The sequence below is a fragment of the Centropristis striata genome, chromosome 11, assembly GCF_030273125.1.
Source record: "Centropristis striata isolate RG_2023a ecotype Rhode Island chromosome 11, C.striata_1.0, whole genome shotgun sequence".
NCBI classification, from domain to species: Eukaryota; Metazoa; Chordata; class Actinopteri; order Perciformes; family Serranidae; genus Centropristis; species Centropristis striata.
Window position 1 is genome coordinate 17,412,875 of NC_081527.1, and position 21,372 is coordinate 17,434,246.

General features: G+C 37.8%; 2 protein-coding genes and 4 non-coding genes across 6 annotated transcripts; 5 read left to right on the forward strand and 1 right to left on the reverse strand.

The window, feature by feature from the left end:
• Nucleotides 1–1,381: 1,381 nt before the first annotated feature.
• trnap-agg (transfer RNA proline (anticodon AGG)) lies at nucleotides 1,382–1,453 on the forward strand. The gene has a single exon. It is a non-coding gene; the product is annotated as a tRNA-Pro (tRNA).
• Nucleotides 1,454–2,442: 989 nt separating this feature from the next.
• Nucleotides 2,443–2,514, reverse strand: trnaw-cca (transfer RNA tryptophan (anticodon CCA)). Its single transcript has one exon. It is a non-coding gene; the product is annotated as a tRNA-Trp (tRNA).
• A 233-nt stretch (nucleotides 2,515–2,747) lies between these two features.
• trnai-aau (transfer RNA isoleucine (anticodon AAU)) lies at nucleotides 2,748–2,821 on the forward strand. The gene has a single exon. It is a non-coding gene; the product is annotated as a tRNA-Ile (tRNA).
• A 612-nt stretch (nucleotides 2,822–3,433) lies between these two features.
• trnag-ucc (transfer RNA glycine (anticodon UCC)) lies at nucleotides 3,434–3,505 on the forward strand. Its single transcript has one exon. It is a non-coding gene; the product is annotated as a tRNA-Gly (tRNA).
• A 1,805-nt stretch (nucleotides 3,506–5,310) lies between these two features.
• kncn (kinocilin) lies at nucleotides 5,311–13,306 on the forward strand. Its single transcript, XM_059345212.1, has 5 exons — nucleotides 5,311–5,458; nucleotides 7,896–7,964; nucleotides 9,412–9,483; nucleotides 10,612–10,705; nucleotides 12,921–13,306. The coding sequence occupies exons 1-5, from the start codon at nucleotides 5,311–5,313 to the stop codon at nucleotides 12,994–12,996; spliced, it is 459 nt and encodes a 152-aa protein (XP_059201195.1). The 3' UTR covers nucleotides 12,997–13,306.
• Nucleotides 13,307–15,755: 2,449 nt separating this feature from the next.
• On the forward strand, nucleotides 15,756–20,257 carry tmem275a (transmembrane protein 275a). The gene is made up of 2 exons (XM_059345211.1): nucleotides 15,756–16,024; nucleotides 17,659–20,257. Exon 2 carries the CDS (start codon nucleotides 17,786–17,788, stop codon nucleotides 18,404–18,406), a length of 621 nt encoding a protein of 206 aa, XP_059201194.1. The 5' UTR covers nucleotides 15,756–16,024; nucleotides 17,659–17,785; the 3' UTR covers nucleotides 18,407–20,257.
• The last annotated feature ends 1,115 nt before the right edge of the window (nucleotides 20,258–21,372 follow it).

The following is a 21,372-nucleotide window of genomic DNA, read 5'->3' on the forward strand; positions in this document are numbered from 1 at the left end:
TTTTTTTTTTTTATCACTTTAATGTAATATGCGCCTGCTGTGCACAGTGCATTCAGTCATATTAACCATGTTTCATGAAGTGACGATTATACAATGCGGGTATTACTTTCTTTCTACACATCCAAAGTATTCAGGAAGGGATATGGCATTTGTCCACCCCCAAGAAGCCAATGTACACAGTAATGTAAGCTTCTTACTGTACACTCTTTAAATGTGTTTGAAGGCAATAGTGACTGCATAGACTACTGCTATAAATCAGTAACTACAATTATAAAAAATAATAATAATATATATTTTTTTAAATCCTAACACTTATCCCATACCATCATAATTTATATCATACTATATTGTGTCAATACGTTCTGGATTCTGACTTTTGCATCATATTATTTACAATATTTATATTACACTGTTAATATAGACTTGCTGACTCTGCTGCTATCAATTAATACTACTATAACTCTAACCATGCCACTGTCACTTTGCCTTGTATTTTTAAAATCTCCATATGTTATTTCTATATTTGATTGTATTCTTATTTTAGTGTAATTGAAAATAAACAACAGCTTCTCTCTGTTTGTTTGTTTTTAATTATTATTATTTACTTTATTTATCTGTACAATTTCTGTCTTTTTGTAACAAACAAATGCAAACCAAAGTGTGCCCCTTGATAGGCTAGTCTGGCCAAGTTTATAATTAACACGGTCATTGCTATGGTTACTCGTATGTATTTGACAGTAAGCTAACGCTCAACCTAAAGTTAGTGGCGGACTTACCGACTACTTGTACTATATCACTGTCGAGTTACCTAAGTACCAGTATAAACATTTGTCTTTAGGCTGATATTACTGCTGAACTGTTGCTAAACTCTGAACTTACACACTTTAACAGTAAATGTAGACAACTGCTTTTAATGCAACTACTGCTAACTGGTGCAAACGACACATTAGCTACCAAGCTAATGAGCGCAGCTATCAGCACTGAAGGATACAACAAGTGGCGCTTGGTTTTGTTAGTTTCTCGACCTTACAGAATAAAACTAATGTTATGAATTCCGGTATGTGATTCCAAATGCTCATGGTAAGTAACACTTTTCAAAAAAGTTCTAATACAATAATTAAACAAACAATATTTTTACATAGCTAGCTAACACGCAATGGTGATAATTAACGCTGTTTTGGGACTGCCTTTCGCGACACCTTACTGTCACTCTTAAATGTTACAAAAGAACACAATGTGCTTTTCTAACAAATGTGAAACCAAACAAGGGACATTGAAGGTATGTTTTAAATAGAGACTTTAGTTTATTGACTTTCGCTTAACTGCTAAGTAAATAATGAAATGAGCTTTGTGAAGTCTCCCTCTCGCTGTACACGACATCGGCTCGTTGGTCTAGGGGTATGATTCTCGCTTAGGGTGCGAGAGGTCCCGGGTTCAAATCCCGGACGAGCCCAATTTTTGTTTTGTGTTGTCTTGTGTTCATATCTATCCTGCTGTAAGTGAATATTACATTACATTACATTACATTACATGTCATTTAGCAGACGCTTTTGTCCAAAGCGACTTACAATAAGTGCATTCAACCTGATGGTACTAGACATAGACCATAGGAATCGAGTAAGTAAGAATATGGCACTGTGTGCCACAGTGTAGTGTCGACAGCTGAAATATTTCAAGTTTAATTATTTTTCCATGCTGTATCTTTTGTTTGCTTGGGTTTATTCTTTGTTTGATTCCTGGTTTCTATATTATACTATATTTATTGATCCCACAACGGGGAAATTCACTTGTCACAGCAGCAAAAACAGAAGCAAAAGATGTGACTATAGATGTCATGAATGTCAGACATTCATCCCCACTTCCATTAGGGAACTGAACCTGGTTAAACGATGATGGTGATGTTGATAGTCATAGTGATGATGATGACGATGAGTTTGATATTGACGATGAGGATGATGTTGTTGATGTTAAGGTTGGGGACTTATGTGGTTGACACTTCGCCTGGAATTGCCTTCTGTTGCACTATTGTTTTGTTTGTTTTATCTTTATATATATATATATAATGAGGCTGTGATCTGTTGTATGTATGTGTGTTGGAATGTATTGTTTTTTTAATGTATTTTATACATCTAGACTGCAAAGAAATTGCCCAAGTTGGGACAAATAAAGTATACTTGACTTGACTTGATATGCTACCGCTGTCCTCCAGGTGAAGCAGCGACACCATAAGGAAACTGTAGGGGGTCCAGCTGTTTGCCCACCAGAGGTCTCAGTATGATCCTGTCCATTGTCTTCATCAGGTGGGAAGTCAAGAGGTCTGACTAGTGAAGTAAGGCCAAAATAATGTACTATACCAACTTTTAAAAATGAATCCTCCACAGTCTCGTCTCCTAACGATATTAACGCATTGTTCAATTTTTACTTTCATAAGTGTAAAAGAACTGACCCCGACGTGATTTGAACACGCAACCTTCTGATCTGGAGTCAGACGCGCTACCGTTGCGCCACGAGGTCTGAAACACAATAGGTGTATAGATAAATTATAAACATAAGTGAACGTCAACAGACCGAGTTGTTTTTTAAGGAGATAAAAAGTGTAAACAAATATATGACATACATTTTGGCATTAGGATGCTCTGTCAGTCGCCTATATTATATATATTTTTTAAAAGAAAAATAAAACCACCAGTAACCATTGCTCTACCTCTACTGTAATATTCCAATATAGTTGCAAAATAGTCAACCGTGGCCGGTTAGCTCAGTTGGTTAGAGCGTGGTGCTAATAACGCCAAGGTCGCGGGTTCGATCCCCGTACGGGCCATGTCTTTTTAGAAACATTAGAAATGTTTTATTGATCTCCGGAGAGAAGGACATTTGCTGTACGCATACATGGAGCACGATGTTCTGTTTCATTCATCCTCAGCCATGGTTAAGTTACATGAAGCCTACAGTGCCGCCAGGTGGACTTCATCGGGACTTGACATTAGACATCCACAGTAAGGAAAATGCGGATTTACTGAATTTAATCAGTCAGTTGGTTAATTAATTAAAATGTTTTACAAGTCCGCTGTTGAAAGCAAATAAAATTGCAAAACAACTTTCTGATTGGACAAGACATTGAACATTTCATCAGCAGCTGGAATAATAATAGACAGACTATATGATATACTTTTTATACTTTGTATCTAAGAGTACTCGGAGGGAGATTATGATGTTGTTATTTGACTAAATATACAATTTACGCTATTTTTTCTATATGAAACTCTATTAACATCTGACATATTTTACATACCAGATGCCCCGCGGGGTAGTCGTTGGCAACGTTACTGGCTTGCAACAGAAAAAACGTTTGGGTCAATGATGTGAATTAATTCACGAAGACATGTCAGGTCTGTTCAGTACCATGATGCGTCTAAAAAAATGTATCTACAAGGCGTTGGTGGTATAGTGGTTAGCATAGCTGCCTTCCAAGCAGTTGACCCGGGTTCGATTCCCGGCCAACGCAGAACTTTTCTCTACTTACCCTTCCCTGAAAGGGAATTACCAAGTTGTTGGAACAAAGTTAAGTCAATGTATGTTATTCCATAATGCAGTCTTAATTTGAAAACGAATGAAGACATTTTAATACATTGGAAAAGACAAGTAATTACTTGATAATCACTATGCTATTTTGTTCGGTCTGCATTTCTTATTAATGATGAATGCATTGAGCAAGCCATAGACCCTTAAACCCACATCCTTTGAGAGGATATAGTGCAAGAAACCCCAGAGACTGTTTAGATACATTTGTGTTATTATCTAATATTTGCTTTAGCTATGGTTATGGCTTTAGTGTGCTCAGCCTCTCACCCTGATAGCTCAAGGTGTGTTGATTGAGTGTGTTCATTTTTGTGAACACTAGTACTAGCACTAGATATGCCGTTCAGCAACACCATACCTTCTTCCGAAAGATAACATAGATCTTGTTGGGAATCATGTCCATTAGGAACGTCTGTTTTCTGAAACTCTGAACCATAAATCTCAACTTCAGCTACACTTACATACACAAAACTTATCAGTTCTATTCCTGACTATATTATTAAGGTTTTTATGGAGGGGTTTGTCTATATATCATTCATACTCTGTACTATAAAATTTTGTTCCTAAAACATGACGAAAATCGATTTTATATGACTGTTGACAGTATTTTATGATTTTTGAAATGACTAAAAACCCTAAACCCTGAATCAAATAAATATCAACAACATATAATAACTTTGAAGTTTGCTGTATCCAATGTTCCGATTTCTGTCCAGATAATGTGCAAATTACTGCATAATTAATGACTTCACACCTAATTTGCATATCTAAAGATAACATTTCAGATAACTTGTGATGGAAAAAAAAGTTGTCTTAATGTGTATAACAAACTGGAGAAGTTTCATGGTGATATCCATAAGTTTTTTGTTTTAAAAAAAAAACCCTATTCACCTGTAGTATCTCCCCTTAAGTATAGGATCTGAATACTTCTGAATACTTCTCCCACTGTATATGTCAACACAGATTTGCTGAACAGGAAATGTGCCACTGTTTCTCTTCTCCCCACTAAGTTCATTTGTTATCCTTTTCACCGGTGTTAATCCTGCTAACCCTCTTTTCCCTCTGTTGCCATGGATATGCTATTCCTATGGCAACTGCAGGCCTTTGTGGATGGCCTCGGGCCCCCGCCGTAGAGGACTCTCTGAACCTTTCATTACACATTCCCTTCAAGCGTACAGACAAATCACACAAGTAGCACATACTTTAACTCTGTCTCTGTCTCTCTTTCCAGACCCCCTTCTGTCTTTGTGTCTCTGCTGCTCTGCCCTTGTGCTCATACCATTGTGCCTTACTTTTAGGACCTTAGTGCTGTTTGTCGTTTTAGCGTGCTTAGTTCCTAAATTACACTCCAGGCATTCACTGCGTCTGTGATACAAGATGCCAGCGCTGGTAGGAAGAGGGCTATGATCAGATTTGTAGCACACGTATCGCTGTCATAAGAGTCAGCGCCCCAAGCTTTCTAATTTTCGGTGGCAATGGAAACTAGAGCTCCATCTTTAAAGATGCATGAGACGTCTTGAGATACGGAGAAAGGAGATGGAGGCTCTGCCAGAGAAAGTGTTTCTGTCTCAGCGAGAGTGAAAAAACAGGAGGGGAAAGGCTTGTGCAGATAACAGTGAAGTTGGTAGTGGCAGCGAGGGCCCAAAGCGGAGCACAGTGTCAGGACTGTTCAGTGTGTGTGAGTGTGTGTGTGTGTCCATGAGGGGCAGGTGGGAGGTCTCCACCTGTTGAATGAACCCCGTCAGTATCGGGGAGTACCATGGGCTGCGGGTGGGCTCAGCCCTGCTCAGCATTGTGGCGGGCTGCATCATCATTGGGGTGTCCAGGGAGTGTGACGCTGATGCTGTAGGAGGTATCTTCCTGGGAGCGGGAGGCCTCGGTGAGTGTATGTGAAACTTTTTAGGGTCTACTGACCCGGTTGTTAGAAAAATGTTTTTGTATAATAGTTAAAAGTCACTGGTTATCTTATTGTTTCACTGAATATTGATGAAAGATTTGTGTGAACAACTTTATCGCCCTGATACTAAATGACTTTTCCTATTTTTTATTTTATTTTTCATATTTTCAGCTGTCATACATGGGTAAAACAATTGTGTTTTGTTTTGTTTTTACATAACTTGTGTCTGTGATTAGGGCTGGGTGCTTTTAAATTATATTGATACCAAAAGATTACTTAATCTGATACTTTTTTTCCTGCTCCATTGATACCCTTCATGTGAATGCAAGTATTCAGTTGCATAAAGTTCCGCTGCCACTCCTCCACATCAAATTATGTAGTGTAGCCATACTTTTAAATGTTTTGGTGGTTACCCGGCACACTAAACTGTCAACTCTGTCAGGGTCAAACAGGGATCAGGTTATATCACTATGTAGGAAAACCTTCTCTACATAACAGCCTTTATAAATTAGTTACTGGGAAACAAAAGGAATACATTTTTTTCATTCATAGCATATACAAAATATATATCATTAAATATATTCTAATTTTCTGCAAAAATGTTTTTTGTTCGATTGATTTTACATAGGCTAAGAATGTTAGCACAAACTAGCACATAGTTTGGTTGCCTTAACCTAACATTAAGCATTTGTTTATATGTTTAATACCCTTAAACATCTGTTTAAAACTGCAAACATTTGACAACTTAAAACACCAATGGTCATATATGTCCTTTTTTATAGTCATTGGAAACAGGAAAAACTTTGCAAATCTATTTCATAGACAGGTGCCTAGGAGAGGCATGAGTAGATCATAAATACAAAAAAGGCTTTTTTCTGTCTGATCAAGTCTAGCACCTGAAATGTTGCCAGAAACAAATGCCTTGTAGGTTAGACAGTGTGCAGAAGTCATTGGAAGTGATAAACTTAAATTGATAAAGATAAATCAATAAATCAATCAATCAATCTATCTATCTATCTATCTATCTATCTATCTATCTATCTATCTATCTATCTATCTATCTATCTATCTATATATATATGTGTATATATATATACATATATATATATATATATATATATAGTATATTGATTTATAATTTTTTGTGGCTAAAATACATTTTGCTGCTGCCCCTATCAAGCACATTGCTTCACTTACGTGTCGGTACCTCTTCCTGCTTCTCAAAACTCGGGGCATGCTGACTAGGCAACTCACTGACTATGGATAAGTACCTCAAACAACCCCACCTGAACGAATCTGAACTATCTCCCTCTAAAGTGTAAGGTCTGTGGCCTGTGACATTTTCCCTCCCTCGATCTTGAAAAACACACCATGTGAGCATTTGATACAACAGTGTAACTGGAGCCAACTGATAGCTTGAGGAGTTGCACTGCCAAGATAAAGAAGTGAGAAAGAGAAAGAGCAAAGGGCAGGGCTTTTGATCTAAGGAACGACAACATCAGCATGCATTGTTAATGGGCAATGCATTCTTACTGATGGTTTGATCAGCTTTCAATAATTAATTTGTGTTTCTATTGTGCACAAGAATTTGGCAAATCAAAAATGTGCAAAGCAGCTTGACGGAGGCATTCACTCTGGCAGAACTTGTGAAGCTAAGTAGCATCTAATTATGTGTTTTGGGGCTTATGTGCCTTGATGCCTCCTCCGACACATAGGCTGACTAATGAGTATGAACTGAGTGTTCTCGGCAGATTCTTTTCACTCCTTCTGCAGTTTCATGACATTTTAAGCACATGCATGCATCACAGCCACCCTCAGGACCTGCAATGGTTTAATGCCAGCTCTTGTGGCTTATAAGGGAAATCAATAACTGTGTTGAATTGGAGCAGAGTGCCACTGAGAGGCACACAAGCCCCACAGTTCAGATATTACTTTATACTTGGAGTTGAACAGGAAGAAACATCACACACTGTATCTACCATACTAAAAAATAATCTGAAGGCTATTTCATCAAAGAGTCTTATTGTTGGTTGTGATGTCTGCAAGTATGAGAACTTCTATGAAAAAAGGGAAGACATTTTTTCTACCTTCTGGCGCGGCTCACATGTAATCTATGGCAAATTAAATTAGCAGATTGATAAGCAGATATCTTTAAGATTTTTTTTTTTTCTTTTTGCCTGCAGTACACAATTTTTTCCTCCATTCCTGGCTTTGAATCAGTCCACTACAGAGCACATTCAGGTCAAAGAATAAATTTGATTGGTAATCATCTCCTTTGAAGCTAAAATAGTGACAAATAGTCACACAAACACTGCAGTTTATCTGTTCTTACTTCTTATTTACTCAATCAATAGCAATTAGGACACAAAGCAGCATTTTTATATCATTCATCAAATTAATTATGCTGTCTGCTTTCCAGGCCTGCTCATATCGATCTACCCTTTCATAAAAGCCTGGCTGAACATCAACCATATTCTTCCATCCTTTGGTAAGTTGTTTGATATTTTTACTCATTATATGAACATGTAATTTAAAGCAGCTATAAGAAGTTTTTTTCGTAGCTTGTGATGAAACAGTCATGACCTAAATAAGCAAACCAGACCACGGCTGTTTTAGAAATTGCATACGTTATTAACTGTGTGAACTGATTTGACCAAAATGTAGCATGTAGTAAGTAGTATGCAAACAAAACCAATATATGCAGTAGGACAAAAAATCTCAGTCTCAGTCTACCTTATCTACAGTTTCCATCTGTTGCCAATGGTGGAAGAGAAAAGGCACAGCTGTAAGTTATCATTTAAAAAAAAAAAAATACTGTCGTTGCAGCTTGATGTTGTTTTCAGGCAAGAATTTAGTTGTTTAAGCTTCAAATCTCTTGGTGATTTAGGGTGCATGTTCATAGTACTCTGCCAAGAACAGCTTTATCTCGTCAAGTCCTTTTGAAATGTGCCACTGGCTCTTGTATCTTTGTAGAGTTTAAACATGAGGAATACATGCACTGGTTCCTTTATTAGCTAGCAAGGTGTACCTAATAAAATGGCGGCGTCCTGTTGCTGTAGCCCATCTGCTCCAAGGTTCAAGGTGTGGTGCATTCAGAGATGGTCTTCTGCATACTTTGGTTGTAACAAGTGGTTATTTTAGTAACTGTTGCATCTCTCCCACTCGTCTCCAACCAGTCTGGCAATTCTCCTCTGACCTCTGGCGTCAACAAAGCATTTTGGCCCACAGAACTGCCGCTCAATGGATATTTTCTCTTGTTCGGACCATTTTCTCTAAACCTTAGAGATGGTTGGTAGATCATCAGTTTCTGAAATACTCCGTCTGGCACCAACAACTTAACTTAAATCCCCTTTCTTCCCCATTCTGATTCTCACTTTGAACTTCAGCAGGTCGTCTTGACCATGTCTCCATGCCTAAATGCATTGAGTTGCTGCCATGTGATTGGCTGATTAGATATTTGCATTAGCAAACAGTTGCACAGTTTCACCTAATAAAGTGGCAGTTGAGTGTAATTTGTTTTGGGTATATCTAACTGCCAGTCTTACATATATTAATCAGTAACACATCAACAATATTAAATTATAACTTACAATTATAATTATAATTCTTCCATTGTTATTGCACAAAAGTACTGAGACACCAAATTCAATTTAATATGTAAAAGTGCAAAAATCAGTTAATTTCAGAGCATGCACAAACTGTTTATAGTGATTTATATGTGGTATGTACTGCTTACTGCATTTGTCAGTAAGTATGTAGGAGACAATTTCCACTTCAGTGACAAGATTGGCTTCCTATGTAGATATTTTTAATGCCTGTCCAGATGTCAAAGATATCAAATTAAAATGATAGTACACAGACAGGAAAAACCTATATACCTATAAGTATTTCAAGTAAAACATAATTTTGGCTCTGAAAATGTCTTAACTTTGCAGGAAACTTCAGAGTGCATCCGACACCTGCCATTCCAGCTCCTGATCAACCTGTAGAGACACTAAGAAGAGAAGGTGAGTGAGTGAGGATATCCCCTAATGTTTCACCAGTGAGGCAGCTAACCACATACAGGTGTCATACAACAAGATATGTTGTTCAGTTTTCTATTTGATAGTGAGCCGTCAAGGTTACTTGTTGATAGCAAATCTGCCAGCTGTCTGAACAGCGGAGAGCAGTTAACGCCAGTGAGAGAGGTTTTGTGTCTCCCGTTATTGCAGAGCATCAGTCATCTCTCTCTAATATCTCATGGGGTGCAGTTGAATAATAAAAACTGACATGTTTTCTTCTTTCATAACCACTTTTTTCTTGACCTAGATGGAAAACATTATAAGATCAAGGAAAGCTGAAAGAGAAAAAAGAGCCACTATGCTGATAGAATCTGACTAAAACTGCATTAATGTAACACCTGCGACAGTTTCATTTAAATGTTACTTCATCAAAAAATCAAGACAGCATATACTTGATATTAGCATCACATAGCAATGCACTGTCATTACAAATCACAAGAAACTTTGTTTTAGTACTGAGCAACCAGCCAGACAAATAGATAAATAGAACTTGAAAAGAAGACATACATGTTTGTGTGCCAATAAAAATATAAAATATAAAAATATAAAAAAAGAGACATTTAAAGTTAACAAACAACCATGATAATTTCTAAAAGAGAGTTTTGACACACTGGTGTTTGTGCATGAGAAATGAATTTTATTCATACATTTTTTACAGAAATCACATGCAATTTTTTTTTAAATCAAACCCAAATGTTTCTGATAGAGTTCACTGGTTAAATGAGAAAAATGAGTTAGTTTTTGAGTGAGTTAGTATCTATGGAGTAAATAACTGAAATCCAATTTTTCCCTTCTTTTCCTCACACAGCAATTCCCTCTGTTAATACTATTTAACTGAACACATACACTTATATGATGGGTGTTTTCTTCTTTATTTTTTAGAGGCTTTTATCTAGACAGATAGGTGAATAGTGACTACATAATGGACAATCCAAGTATCTCTATCCTCTATGTTTTCTCTCACCTGCCAACCATCATAGCACAATGCAACTCTCAGACATCCACAGACTGGTGAATCATAAAATGTTATACTGAATGTTGCAGCATGTTGATATTCCCTCTTGTGCTCTGCAGGGACTCAGAGTCAACTGAACCTGGAGCGTTCTAAGAGTCGAATGGGAACTTTTGTGGAAGGTGGACCGATGGCTGAGACCAACCCAGATGAGGGGTACGTAAAAACAGTTACCAGAAGTTAAGTCACTGCTGAAGTGCCTTAAACCTGCATTTTTTCTAGTGGCCAACAGGTGGCAACTCCACTGGTCTGTACAGAAGTTTAGGAGAATTTATTCTACCTATCACCTGATTTATTACCTCAGTAAACATGGTCAGAATGTCCCAATCACTAGTTTTAAGTCTTCTCCAATACAGCATAATGTAAATTATGGTCCTATTTAAAACAGATGATAAAACAGGGAATCCTATCTCGTGTCAGACAATTCATTACAACATAAACCTCTCAATCAGGATAAAGGCGTAGCAATGTATAATTTTTTTTTTTTTACAGTTAGTGCATTTTTCACAAACCAAAATCCCAGTTAATATCAGAGTAAACATAAATTACAGATGCACCTTGCTAACCAAGCTAGCTAGCTACCTAATGCTATTGTTAGCTGGTAGCATTTGCTATGCTAACGGTACCTGGCCTTTTGTAACCTGTGTACAACAGGTCCCCAGCTCCATCCTCTTGTCAAAATAAAATCATGGCTCCAAAAAGCTAATGTGGCAAAAAATACCAAACTCAAGGCTTCAAAACCGTAGTCCACAAATGGGTGAAGGTCATGGTGGCTGGGTCTACTTCTTGTATACAATCCATGTATTTCCTTGATCTCAAAGTGCTTTTAACCTCCTGAATGCAAGTATTCCTTATTTAGGTTTCGCTGTACTGTTCCATATAAATATTATTCTTGGTAAGAGACACTCACACTAAAAGAATACCTGCACAGGTAAAACACAGGCACGTGCTTCTTGCCAACAGTCAACATTATTTTCTTTAAACTATGACAGTGATCTTTCCCTAACCTTAACAAAGTTGCTTCTATCAATCTATGTCATTTGTCAACAAATATTGCAGGAATATTTTGGATACATCACACATTCTAATGTAGATGCCCCCAAAATGAATTAACTGAAGACCTAAAGTGACAAATTTCCATAAAGCCGTTAGCAGTGAACTATCCTATCCTATCAATTTAACTAACACATTTTCTTGGATAATGTTCAGTAGGAATGTGTTCATGTTTTTATTTAACTGTTATGAGATTATGATGCCCTGCCAGACGGAGACTTCAAAGTAATGCAGTTATTTGACCTACACTGTGTGTCTGCTTTCATCTCACAGAGTCAATTTTGTGTTTGAGGCAGTCACTCTGAAGTATGAGTTGATATGGATTTGATATACGTGATTTGATGCCTAATTAATCGGATTCTTGCTGATCTTTCTATATGTATGTCCAGGAGCCATTTTTTATGCTCTTGTTAAAAAGAGAAAAGTGATGATATACCACAAACTCAGTTTACTTTGACAAGATGAAGCTGTTGCACTGATTCATGAACAAAATGATGAATCACTAACTATAAATTGCATGGTGTTAATTAGGTCATGCAACATGAGGAAGTGAATCTCATCCTTATATTTCTTTATATATTTTTTTATTATAGCAAAATTGTGTTTTCAGTTCAGTTTGTTTGTCTGTTTATCAGCAGGATTATATAAAAACTACTGGCAGAGGTCTACTCTCTCAGAGTGCCTGTCCAGTTAAAGAGAACATATTATGCTCATTTTCATGTCCTTACTTGTGATTTGGGTTTCTACTGGAACATGCTTTAAATAATCAAAAAACAAGATTTTTCTCATACTGTCTGCCCTAATATACCTCTATTCATCCTCAGTCTGAAATGCCCCATTTTAACACCTGCCCCCTCCCAAAATAGCCCAATCTGCTCTTATGTGAGAAAAATATGCACACCATTGCAAAGGTAGTTCTCAAGCCATGGGTGGGCGGTATATTCTAATGAGCCTACATATGACAAATCTAAATAGCTTGTTAAATCCAATGTTTCCTGAATTAAGCAGTCCACAAAACACTGAATGTTGTCCTATTTCACAGTTTGTCGGTTAGTAGGAAGTACAGATATCCAAATATATGTACACAAGTGAGTTTTTCATGATATGTCCCCTTTAAGTCTTTTGATTTCTACCTCTGGAAGAAAATAGCAGGTTAACTGGGCAATCTCTCATACTCTTAAAACAGTACAAATGCTCATACCAATACACTAATTATTATAGAGATGTTTCTAGTTCAGTTTCATCTGACAAACAGACAGACTCTAACAGACGATACAACACCCCTTGCTTATGTGAGTCATGCTCTGGTGTGTTGCAGGGCATCTACAGACATGCCAGACGTCTTATCTAGACGAAAACTTAAGCAGCAACCTACTGATCAAGACCTGCCATGATGTCATCACCTGAACTGACCAGTGACCAATATTATTGAACTTCCCTGCTAAATCTTCTTCATTGGGTTTCTTTCAAATGTGGGACAAAGGGTATTGATATCTGCAGAACAGAACATAATATCAGCTTAATTTGCCTGTTTGTTGAGATTGGCTCATAATATTGTACTAATGTGATCTAATAAAACATCTCCAAAGATTGAATTGTGATTGTGAAGGAAGTATTTCCAAACTTCCTGCCAATGAATGAAGCAAATTAAACCCAGTGGTCTCACTTATGTGCAGCTCATCTCATCATCTCACAATGTTCTCAGACACCAATTAACAAATGATTATGGTCGTTATGTGATGATGGGACTCATGCAAGATTTAGCTGGAGTTCCCCTGCTTGCATTTGTCATGAGCACACAAATTGGAATACATGTGTACAGACAGACACACACACAGCTACATCCGCTACATGCACACAGCGAACTGCACCCCCGCCGTGAAACATAATACATTGATATTCAGGACAGCACAGGCAGAATGGCTGCTGCATGGAAAGTGGCGTGGGGAAAAACGCTGTGCTCTGACAAAAACTGTGGCATGTTGTGAGGCTGAATATTGTCGGCAACAGGAGCCCGAGGAGTCTGCAGTGCCTTGATGACAACCAGCAGTCTGATTGAGAGGCCTCAAATCACAATCCCTCTGCGTCTGTGTGATGTTTAATAACAGAGGGGACGCGTAACAAATGCTTAATTGCACACAATTCAGAATGGGTTAAAGTGATTGACAGTTAAAACTCCCCTCAATAAAAGGCGGAATTAAAACCATAATGTGTAAACAATATTATCACCTATAAATCATTCAGCTGTACCCAGATACGTTTCCCACCATGCTAAGGCAGTAAAACTCACCTTAAAAACAAAACTGGAACATTTAAACCACATTTTTTTCATTACCCTGAAAGAAAGGTGGTTTAAAGTAATTTTGCGTTGGGATGCAAACTACATTTACTATGTTTATGGTCTTTTTAGTTTATAGATAGTAAGGGTGTTTTTGTTGTCTTCTAAGGAGTTTTACCTCTTCAGATATTTACCTTCTCTATGCACCTTGGAAGTCCACCCGATCTGGGCATAATTACTAATGATTACTATGGTCACTAGAGGACGCTACCAACAATACATGTTCATTTAGCAGCCCATTAAATCAGCTGATTACAAACTGGACCTATATGAGGTAGAGTAGGCTGATTGGATGCTGTTAACTGCCCATTCATTAATCCGGTAATGATTGAATCAGCTGGGAAGTCAGTGAAGTTGTGCTGGAAATACTCTCTTTTACACATTAACTGACATTTTAAACATGCAAAGAGTTTTAAATAAACCTCAAATCTAATATGAATGGCTTGAAACAAAAAACACTACATTCGTGTCATTCATGGTTTGTTGTTTTAATTGTCAGACTCTCCTTTAGACTCTTTTGATAGGTCTGTATTCCTTTTTTTGGTCCATTTGCAGCTGTTGTCAATGTTGGAATAGCAGCTTTTTCTGCAGGATTTTCCGCTACTGAATCAGGCTTTCATCATCTGAAGGGACATGTATGTGCATCTGCATTTGTAGAACAGTTAACAAGAACACCAAGTCTCCCGTCACAGGCTAGATTTTCTAAAGCCTGAAAACAGAGCAAAAAAGAAGTGCAGAAGTCTAGTTATCTCTCAGACTATAGATTCACAATATGCTTTAAGGTTATTATGGAATCTTTGCCCAATGAATAAACTGCTGACCCCAGTTCAAAGGTATTATTGGTGCTAATTTCACCAGGTAAAGTTTATTATGGTTAATAAGTGATACTTTGTAAGCATTTATCAGCTGTTGAGTAGCCAAATGGTGTTTATCCTCCTACAGGATTACATTTAATGTTTTTTTTCTTTTTTTTTTACCTCTGTCAGAAAGACTCCTCCATTGGACAATTTGACCTTTGACCTTTTGAACTCTACTAATAAATTGGATTATATTAATTTATGTTGGTTTATTGGGGGACTTTTGACCATTTATTTTATTTATTATATATATATATATATTTGTGCAGCGTGCATATTATTTTGTGCAGTGTGGAATCAACAGGATGGCAATGTCAGGAGCATGGACATACAGGGAATGTGCTTTACAATCCCCAGCCCACCCTTGTATACAGTAATATACAAAGAAGAGAAAACAAGAAAGAACTTGAAATATAATATAACAATAAACCATTAACAATTTTTTTAAAGAAAGAAAAGAAAAAAAAAGAATTATATTAAAATAAATACTTTGAAAATACTAATAGCCTCAAGCAGTGATTGTGGATGAAACATTTACATGCTCTTCTTGAAAAAGCTGCAACAAGTAAATAAAGGTGAGCTGGCTGAGTTACAAGGTGCAACAACCTTCTCCTTTATCATCATCATCGTCATCATCACACACACACACACACACACACACACCAGGTTGAAGACGGTGAAGGATGGATCGGTGAGGAGGATGCAGGAGAGAGTCGCATCCAGAGGTCCACAGAGGAGAGGAGGTGCTCTGCGCGAAAAATAAAATTTATGTTATAATGAAATATGACGATATCACACCGACTGCCGGAGACATGCCTCGCATATAATAGCGGTTTTCCCTCCATTTCCGTTGCAGGAGGATGACCTGTCAGGTGCTACGTGCGTATCGGTCCACATCAGGAGCAGCGCGCGGCTGTTGCGTCTGTGTGTCAACTCAGAAGAAATGCCATCTCACCTAAGTGATCTTTCCTCTCTTCCCTTCGGATGTTTTATCCTTCAGCAGGTCGCATCGCTTTGCTTTTGTGTTTCCATGGCCGCTGATTGAATGGCTGTCATGACTTGTGCCCTCATGACTATGAAGCAACGAAAGCAGGATGAAAATCCCTCGTTTGGTGTTAATGCGTCCTTTCAACCTCTCAGCAATTACACCCGGTAATTAGACTGGGAATCTCGGTGAAAATCTACTCATCAGACAATGGAAAGACCATCAGTTCATCGACATAAAGGGTAAGGGGATTTTTATGGGTTACTTTTACAGGAATGCAACACCATCAGTGCAGTAGGCTTGCATTTAAATGTGTTCTTCACAAAGCCTAGTTCATAATCAAACGTACTGTATGTAATATATTCAGGGTCATAGAATTACAAACTGAAAATCCTTTCCCCACATCCCCTCTTTTTTTGCACTATTGTATTGAATGGATGCACAGTTGAATAACAGGGCTGATTAGATTGCAACTAAATACTGAAATGCCATTCACACAGTGGCCTAGCATGGCACAAATGAAGCAGCTGCAGTGCCACTGCCCACATTTCATATAACAAGATAAAATAAATAGCAATTCTGATAATGGTAAGACGGAGACACCACAGGTGATTTGGGTAGCATTTTTTTTATACTAATGTTACAGTTACCTACATTAAAACAATTGTGTTTTGTATGACAAGTTTTCTGAAATATTATGTTTAAATATGCAAATGGTGCATTTCTTATTAAATATGTGTTAATTTGCATGCATTTCCAGAACAGAAATCTGAACATTGGACAAAGCCAGGTTTTTATAATGTTATCTTGTTGACATATTAGAGTCAAAGGTTTTTACAGAGAGAACTTTGGATATTTCTTCTTATCTCTTAATCAACAAATAAAAATAAAATACTGTCAACGTCCATGAAAAAAAAATGTTTTAGGGATAAAATAAATAAATAAAATAATAAAATTATATAAATCAGGCTATGAATGGTTTATGAACAAACCTCTCTGTTAAAACCTTCAGAATATAGCTGATTTGATTTGTGTAAGTTTTACTGACGTGAAGATTTCTGGATCAGAGTTCGAAAAAGAAAAATGAATTTTGATTTGTATTAAAAAATGTCACACTTCTTTTTTTGACACTACAGGTGAACAGTGAAAAGGAATTAATATATATCACCATCAAACTTTCTTAGTTGATTGATTTTTTTTAAATTACATGTTTTCTGAAATAGTATTTTTTGAAATATAAAAGTTAAGCATTATCTAATGGTAATATTTGGTGAATTGGGGTGAAATCTACAGACAAAAGTACACAACGTGTCGTAAAATAAACACATAAATGTGTATTCTGGATTTTTATCTTTGCACTGGTCTGAAAGAAAACATGTTATGGATGCAGAATTGTCCAGTGCATAAAAAACATGTTCTTGCTAATAGTGTCTGGCCTAATTAGTAAAAAGCACTTATGACTTTTAATGGTGGTACAAGTGTCACAGTGTGCATGCATATAATTTTGACTGTGTGAGTTAATTCCTATTTAAAAACATTGTTCATTTTTAAATATTTCAGCAGTTCTTCCACAAGCTTCTGGTGTCACCAGTATAGACTACAGCTATACTGTAAGAACCACTTTAACTGCACAGATCACCTACATGCAGGCCGGTGTATTCTGCTTTTAGATTATATATGTATCATGACATGTGTAATGTGTCGGGCAGATGCATGTTCATAGCTCATGGATTACACAGAGAAGACACTTCACTATACCCACAGTGATCATTAGATAGCAGTGCAGTGACGCTGGTGCACAGAACAAGAGCGGTGTAATGAGTTTCTATTATTATTTTGTGTATCTAACTCAGCTGTCATGCCTTGTCAATTACAGACAAAGACGTTTCCTGGCTGTGATTTTATTTAAACATTGCCATGGGGAAGAGTTTGGACTGAAACACAAGGAGATTTGACAACTCAGCGGAAGAGAGATTCTGGAGAGAGATTCTGGAGGTGAAGACATGGTCATCACTGACAGAAACAGCGGCACCCCTGTACCTAAGAAGGAGCCCCAGAAGAAGACGAGGAGGAAGTCTCGCCCTCATGGCCTGCCCTCTCCGGCCCTCTGCTGTGCCTGTGGCCTATGCATCATGCTGGCTGGACTCAACATCACCCTGGTGGGAGCGTTCGCCTTCAGCACACTGGTGCCTTCTGCCAATCCCCCAATCATCATCGGACCTATCCTTCTGCTGGTGGCCTTTTCCTTTTTCGGGGCTTGTTGCGTGTGCAGCCGCCTCCCCCCTCCCCACAGCTCACGGAGGTCGAAGGTGGGCGGCAGGGGTGGCGGGCTGATGGGACATGGCGGGCTGGCTGGCGGGGCAGCGTTCGAAATAGAGACCAGTGAGCACACGCTGCAGGATACTACAGCTGTGCAGCTAAGTCCCACGTCATCCCCTGGATCATCCCGGGCATCCAGCCCAGAAATGGAGGCTCCTGATGTGGCCCTACCAGGGCCCTGCAAGCTCTTCACCATGGAGACTAACGGCCCTTCGTCTGTTTCCGCCACTGCAGTCTACTCAGCCTCCACAGCAGCAGGAGGGGAGGTGAGGCTCAACCTGCCACGTGAAGAAGTGGTCACCTAGCAGAGCAGAAACTCTTCCAAGGCCGTGTGCTGCCAGTGTAAATATTCTTCTTGGCTGAGGGCTTGCTGAGTGTGATCGTGTCCTCTAGTTTACGTGGTGCCATATTTCTGGTTGTGAACAGTATGCTTTTGATCTTCTTGCTGTGCAGCCAACTGGTGATTAGCATGCAAAGTTAATAAAACATCCAAGTGTTTGTGGCTCATAGGTTTCGGAATTCAAATTCCTACCTCTCTTGTGCTGTTTTTCTCCTACAGGTCTTTGTTTTTAAAGTGGGGCATTATCAACACTGTCTGAAACTATGAACATTTATCTTTCACTGCTTCTCTGGCTGGTGGAAACCTCACCTGTCGGCAGTGATTTCAGAGGGCTGGAATGAAAAATATGATTGTTAATTTGTTCTGAAAACGTAAAGATTAGATGTGAAAGGTCAACAGTGAACTGTACAGGTACGTTTGTAGTGACATTTGGCATTTTGTGTGCCGTACTCAGTGCTGAACTTGTTTTGGGGGCATAAGATATTATAGGTCACAGGGGTCCCAAAGCAATATCCTCTCACCTGAGATTTAATTCTCTGCATTTATTCTTCTTTTTAAGTGATTACATGCAACAATACATTTGTAACGAACAACAGTGTTTAACAGTATATGGAATGCAATGTTGGATCATGGAAGCGTTGTTTCACAAACATCTGTTATCACACCAACATAAATGCTGTGAATGTTAATACATTCTTTCCTGATTTCACACGTAGACTTACATTAAAGGTAGTCGAAACTCAGTTTAAAGGTCATGTTGATATTTTCAGTAATTCGTATACAGTGTAATGCAGTTGAGTGGATTAGGGACTTACCTCAATGTAAGGCATAAAATGCACCATAATGATATTTATAATCATGGATTTGTATCTGCAGTGGGACCCAAGACAAGAATGTTTTACAAATGGAACCATATTAATTTCACAGTACTGAATTCCTATTTGTAAAGCCTGTTATGAGAAACATTAAGTTAACTTCCACTGGACCTTGTATACACAATATAGGCAAGCCAAGAAGTCTGACACTGAGTTTAGATTTTCAGATTGCATAAAAAGTATCTGTTCCCCATCACTGTGATGTCTTCTTGTCAGTTTTGAGCTGGTTTAAAAAGACATTAAAACCCTGATTTCCTTTGAAAGGAAAGCTGCCTTAGACTGAGATATCAGGATCAAACTAATGAGGGCTACAACAAAAGTGCACAACAGCATTTCTCTTCAGAAAGCCTTTGTTTGGCTCTGGATTTCTATTCCATATTGTTAGGAAAGCCTCAACAAGTTCTTGTTTTTTTGTGGGTGAAACAAATGCATGCAAATGGTTTAAATGTTCCATTTCAGCAGAAATATATATGGAGTAGCAGGAGAGTAAACACTTGTGTACAGATACACAGCACTCCCTTATACAGTGTTAACCTTCATTATTTGTGACACAGCTCCTCAAAAGGACCAGTTTCTCTGCCAAAGCTCTCCCTCTTGTGCTGAGCTTTTTTTTTGCATGTCCAGAGAACTGATTCATGGAAAAGCAAACACCTTGTTGTGAACTATTGGTGTTATCTATGTATTTTAGTTTGTGAAGCACTTCTACAAAAATCTGGAAAATGTAAAGGATAGAATATTTTTGTGAAGATTATAATTTGTTTATTTAAAAAAAAAAAAAAAAGTAACTACCCAAATGTGAATCATTCAAAAGATATGAATAAAAAAGCTCTTTCAGTAGAACATGAGGTTGCTCATTATGTATGTGCGGCATAACACCGTGTTCTTGCTATATTGCATTTTGTGTCATCATCAAGTGAAATGAATAAAAATGTCCAACTGGATTTGTTATATGTTCTCAAACAAGTTCAGTGTGATCTTGGAGGATAGCAGCTGTTTCGTGTGGCGCAATCATCTTTACAAGCATTATTTATTCCAAGATGGAGTCTATAAAGATTGTTTAACAGCAGTTTGTAGGAAAACAACAACACATAAAGCATAAATGATTCCCCAGATGTGTCAGGGAAAAAAAAGGTGCAAAACAGCTGGCGACTGCGCTCCAGTTTGTCTTTCCATGCCGAACCAGCCTCCTGTTCACCTGAAGGCTCCTTCCAGTGTCACATATTTCACTATTGATTAATCTGCAGATTATTATTTTGAATAACAATAATGAACAATAATAATAATAACTTGTTATTTGTTCCAACAGTTCAAACATATTCAATTTATAGTCATAAAACAGACAAAAGCTGCAAAACTTCACATGTGAGAAACTGGAACTATTTGCATTATTGCTTGACAAATTATGAGAGGCGTCGAGTCAGACTTGAGTTACAAATTTATTTCGACTCGGGACTTGTCTGTCATGACTTGGGAATTGACTCGGGTCCTACTTGTCTTGGATTGGAACTTGAATTGAGACATGACTAGGGATTTGTCTATCCTGACTTGGGACTTGCTTGACTCATGTCTTGCTTGCCTTGACTTGGGACTTGTCTGTCTTTACTTGGACTTGATTTGAGACTTGACTTGGGACTTTACTAGGGTCTTGCTTGTCTTGACTTGGGACTTTTCTGTCTTGACTTGGGACTTGACTCATATCTTGCTTGTCTTGACTAAGGACTCGACTTGAGAATTGATTTAAAGGATTAATTTAAAGGATGGGTTAAATACAGAGGTTGAATTTCCCCATTGTGGGATTAATACAAGTAATCTTCTTCTTCTTCTTCTTCTTCTTCTTCTTCTTCTTCTAATTTGGAACTTGTCCATCTTGACTTTGACTTAAAACTTGAGTGAAGAAATCTTAAGTAAGTTTAATTTATGCTCTACTTACAAATGAAAATAGATGTGTCCTCTGCAAAATATTTTATTGAATTAATCTTTAGAAAATGGCACTGCCTCTGCCTTGAAAATTCAAGGTCGGGCTGGTTGAAAATTTGTTGTGAAGAAACAAACAAGA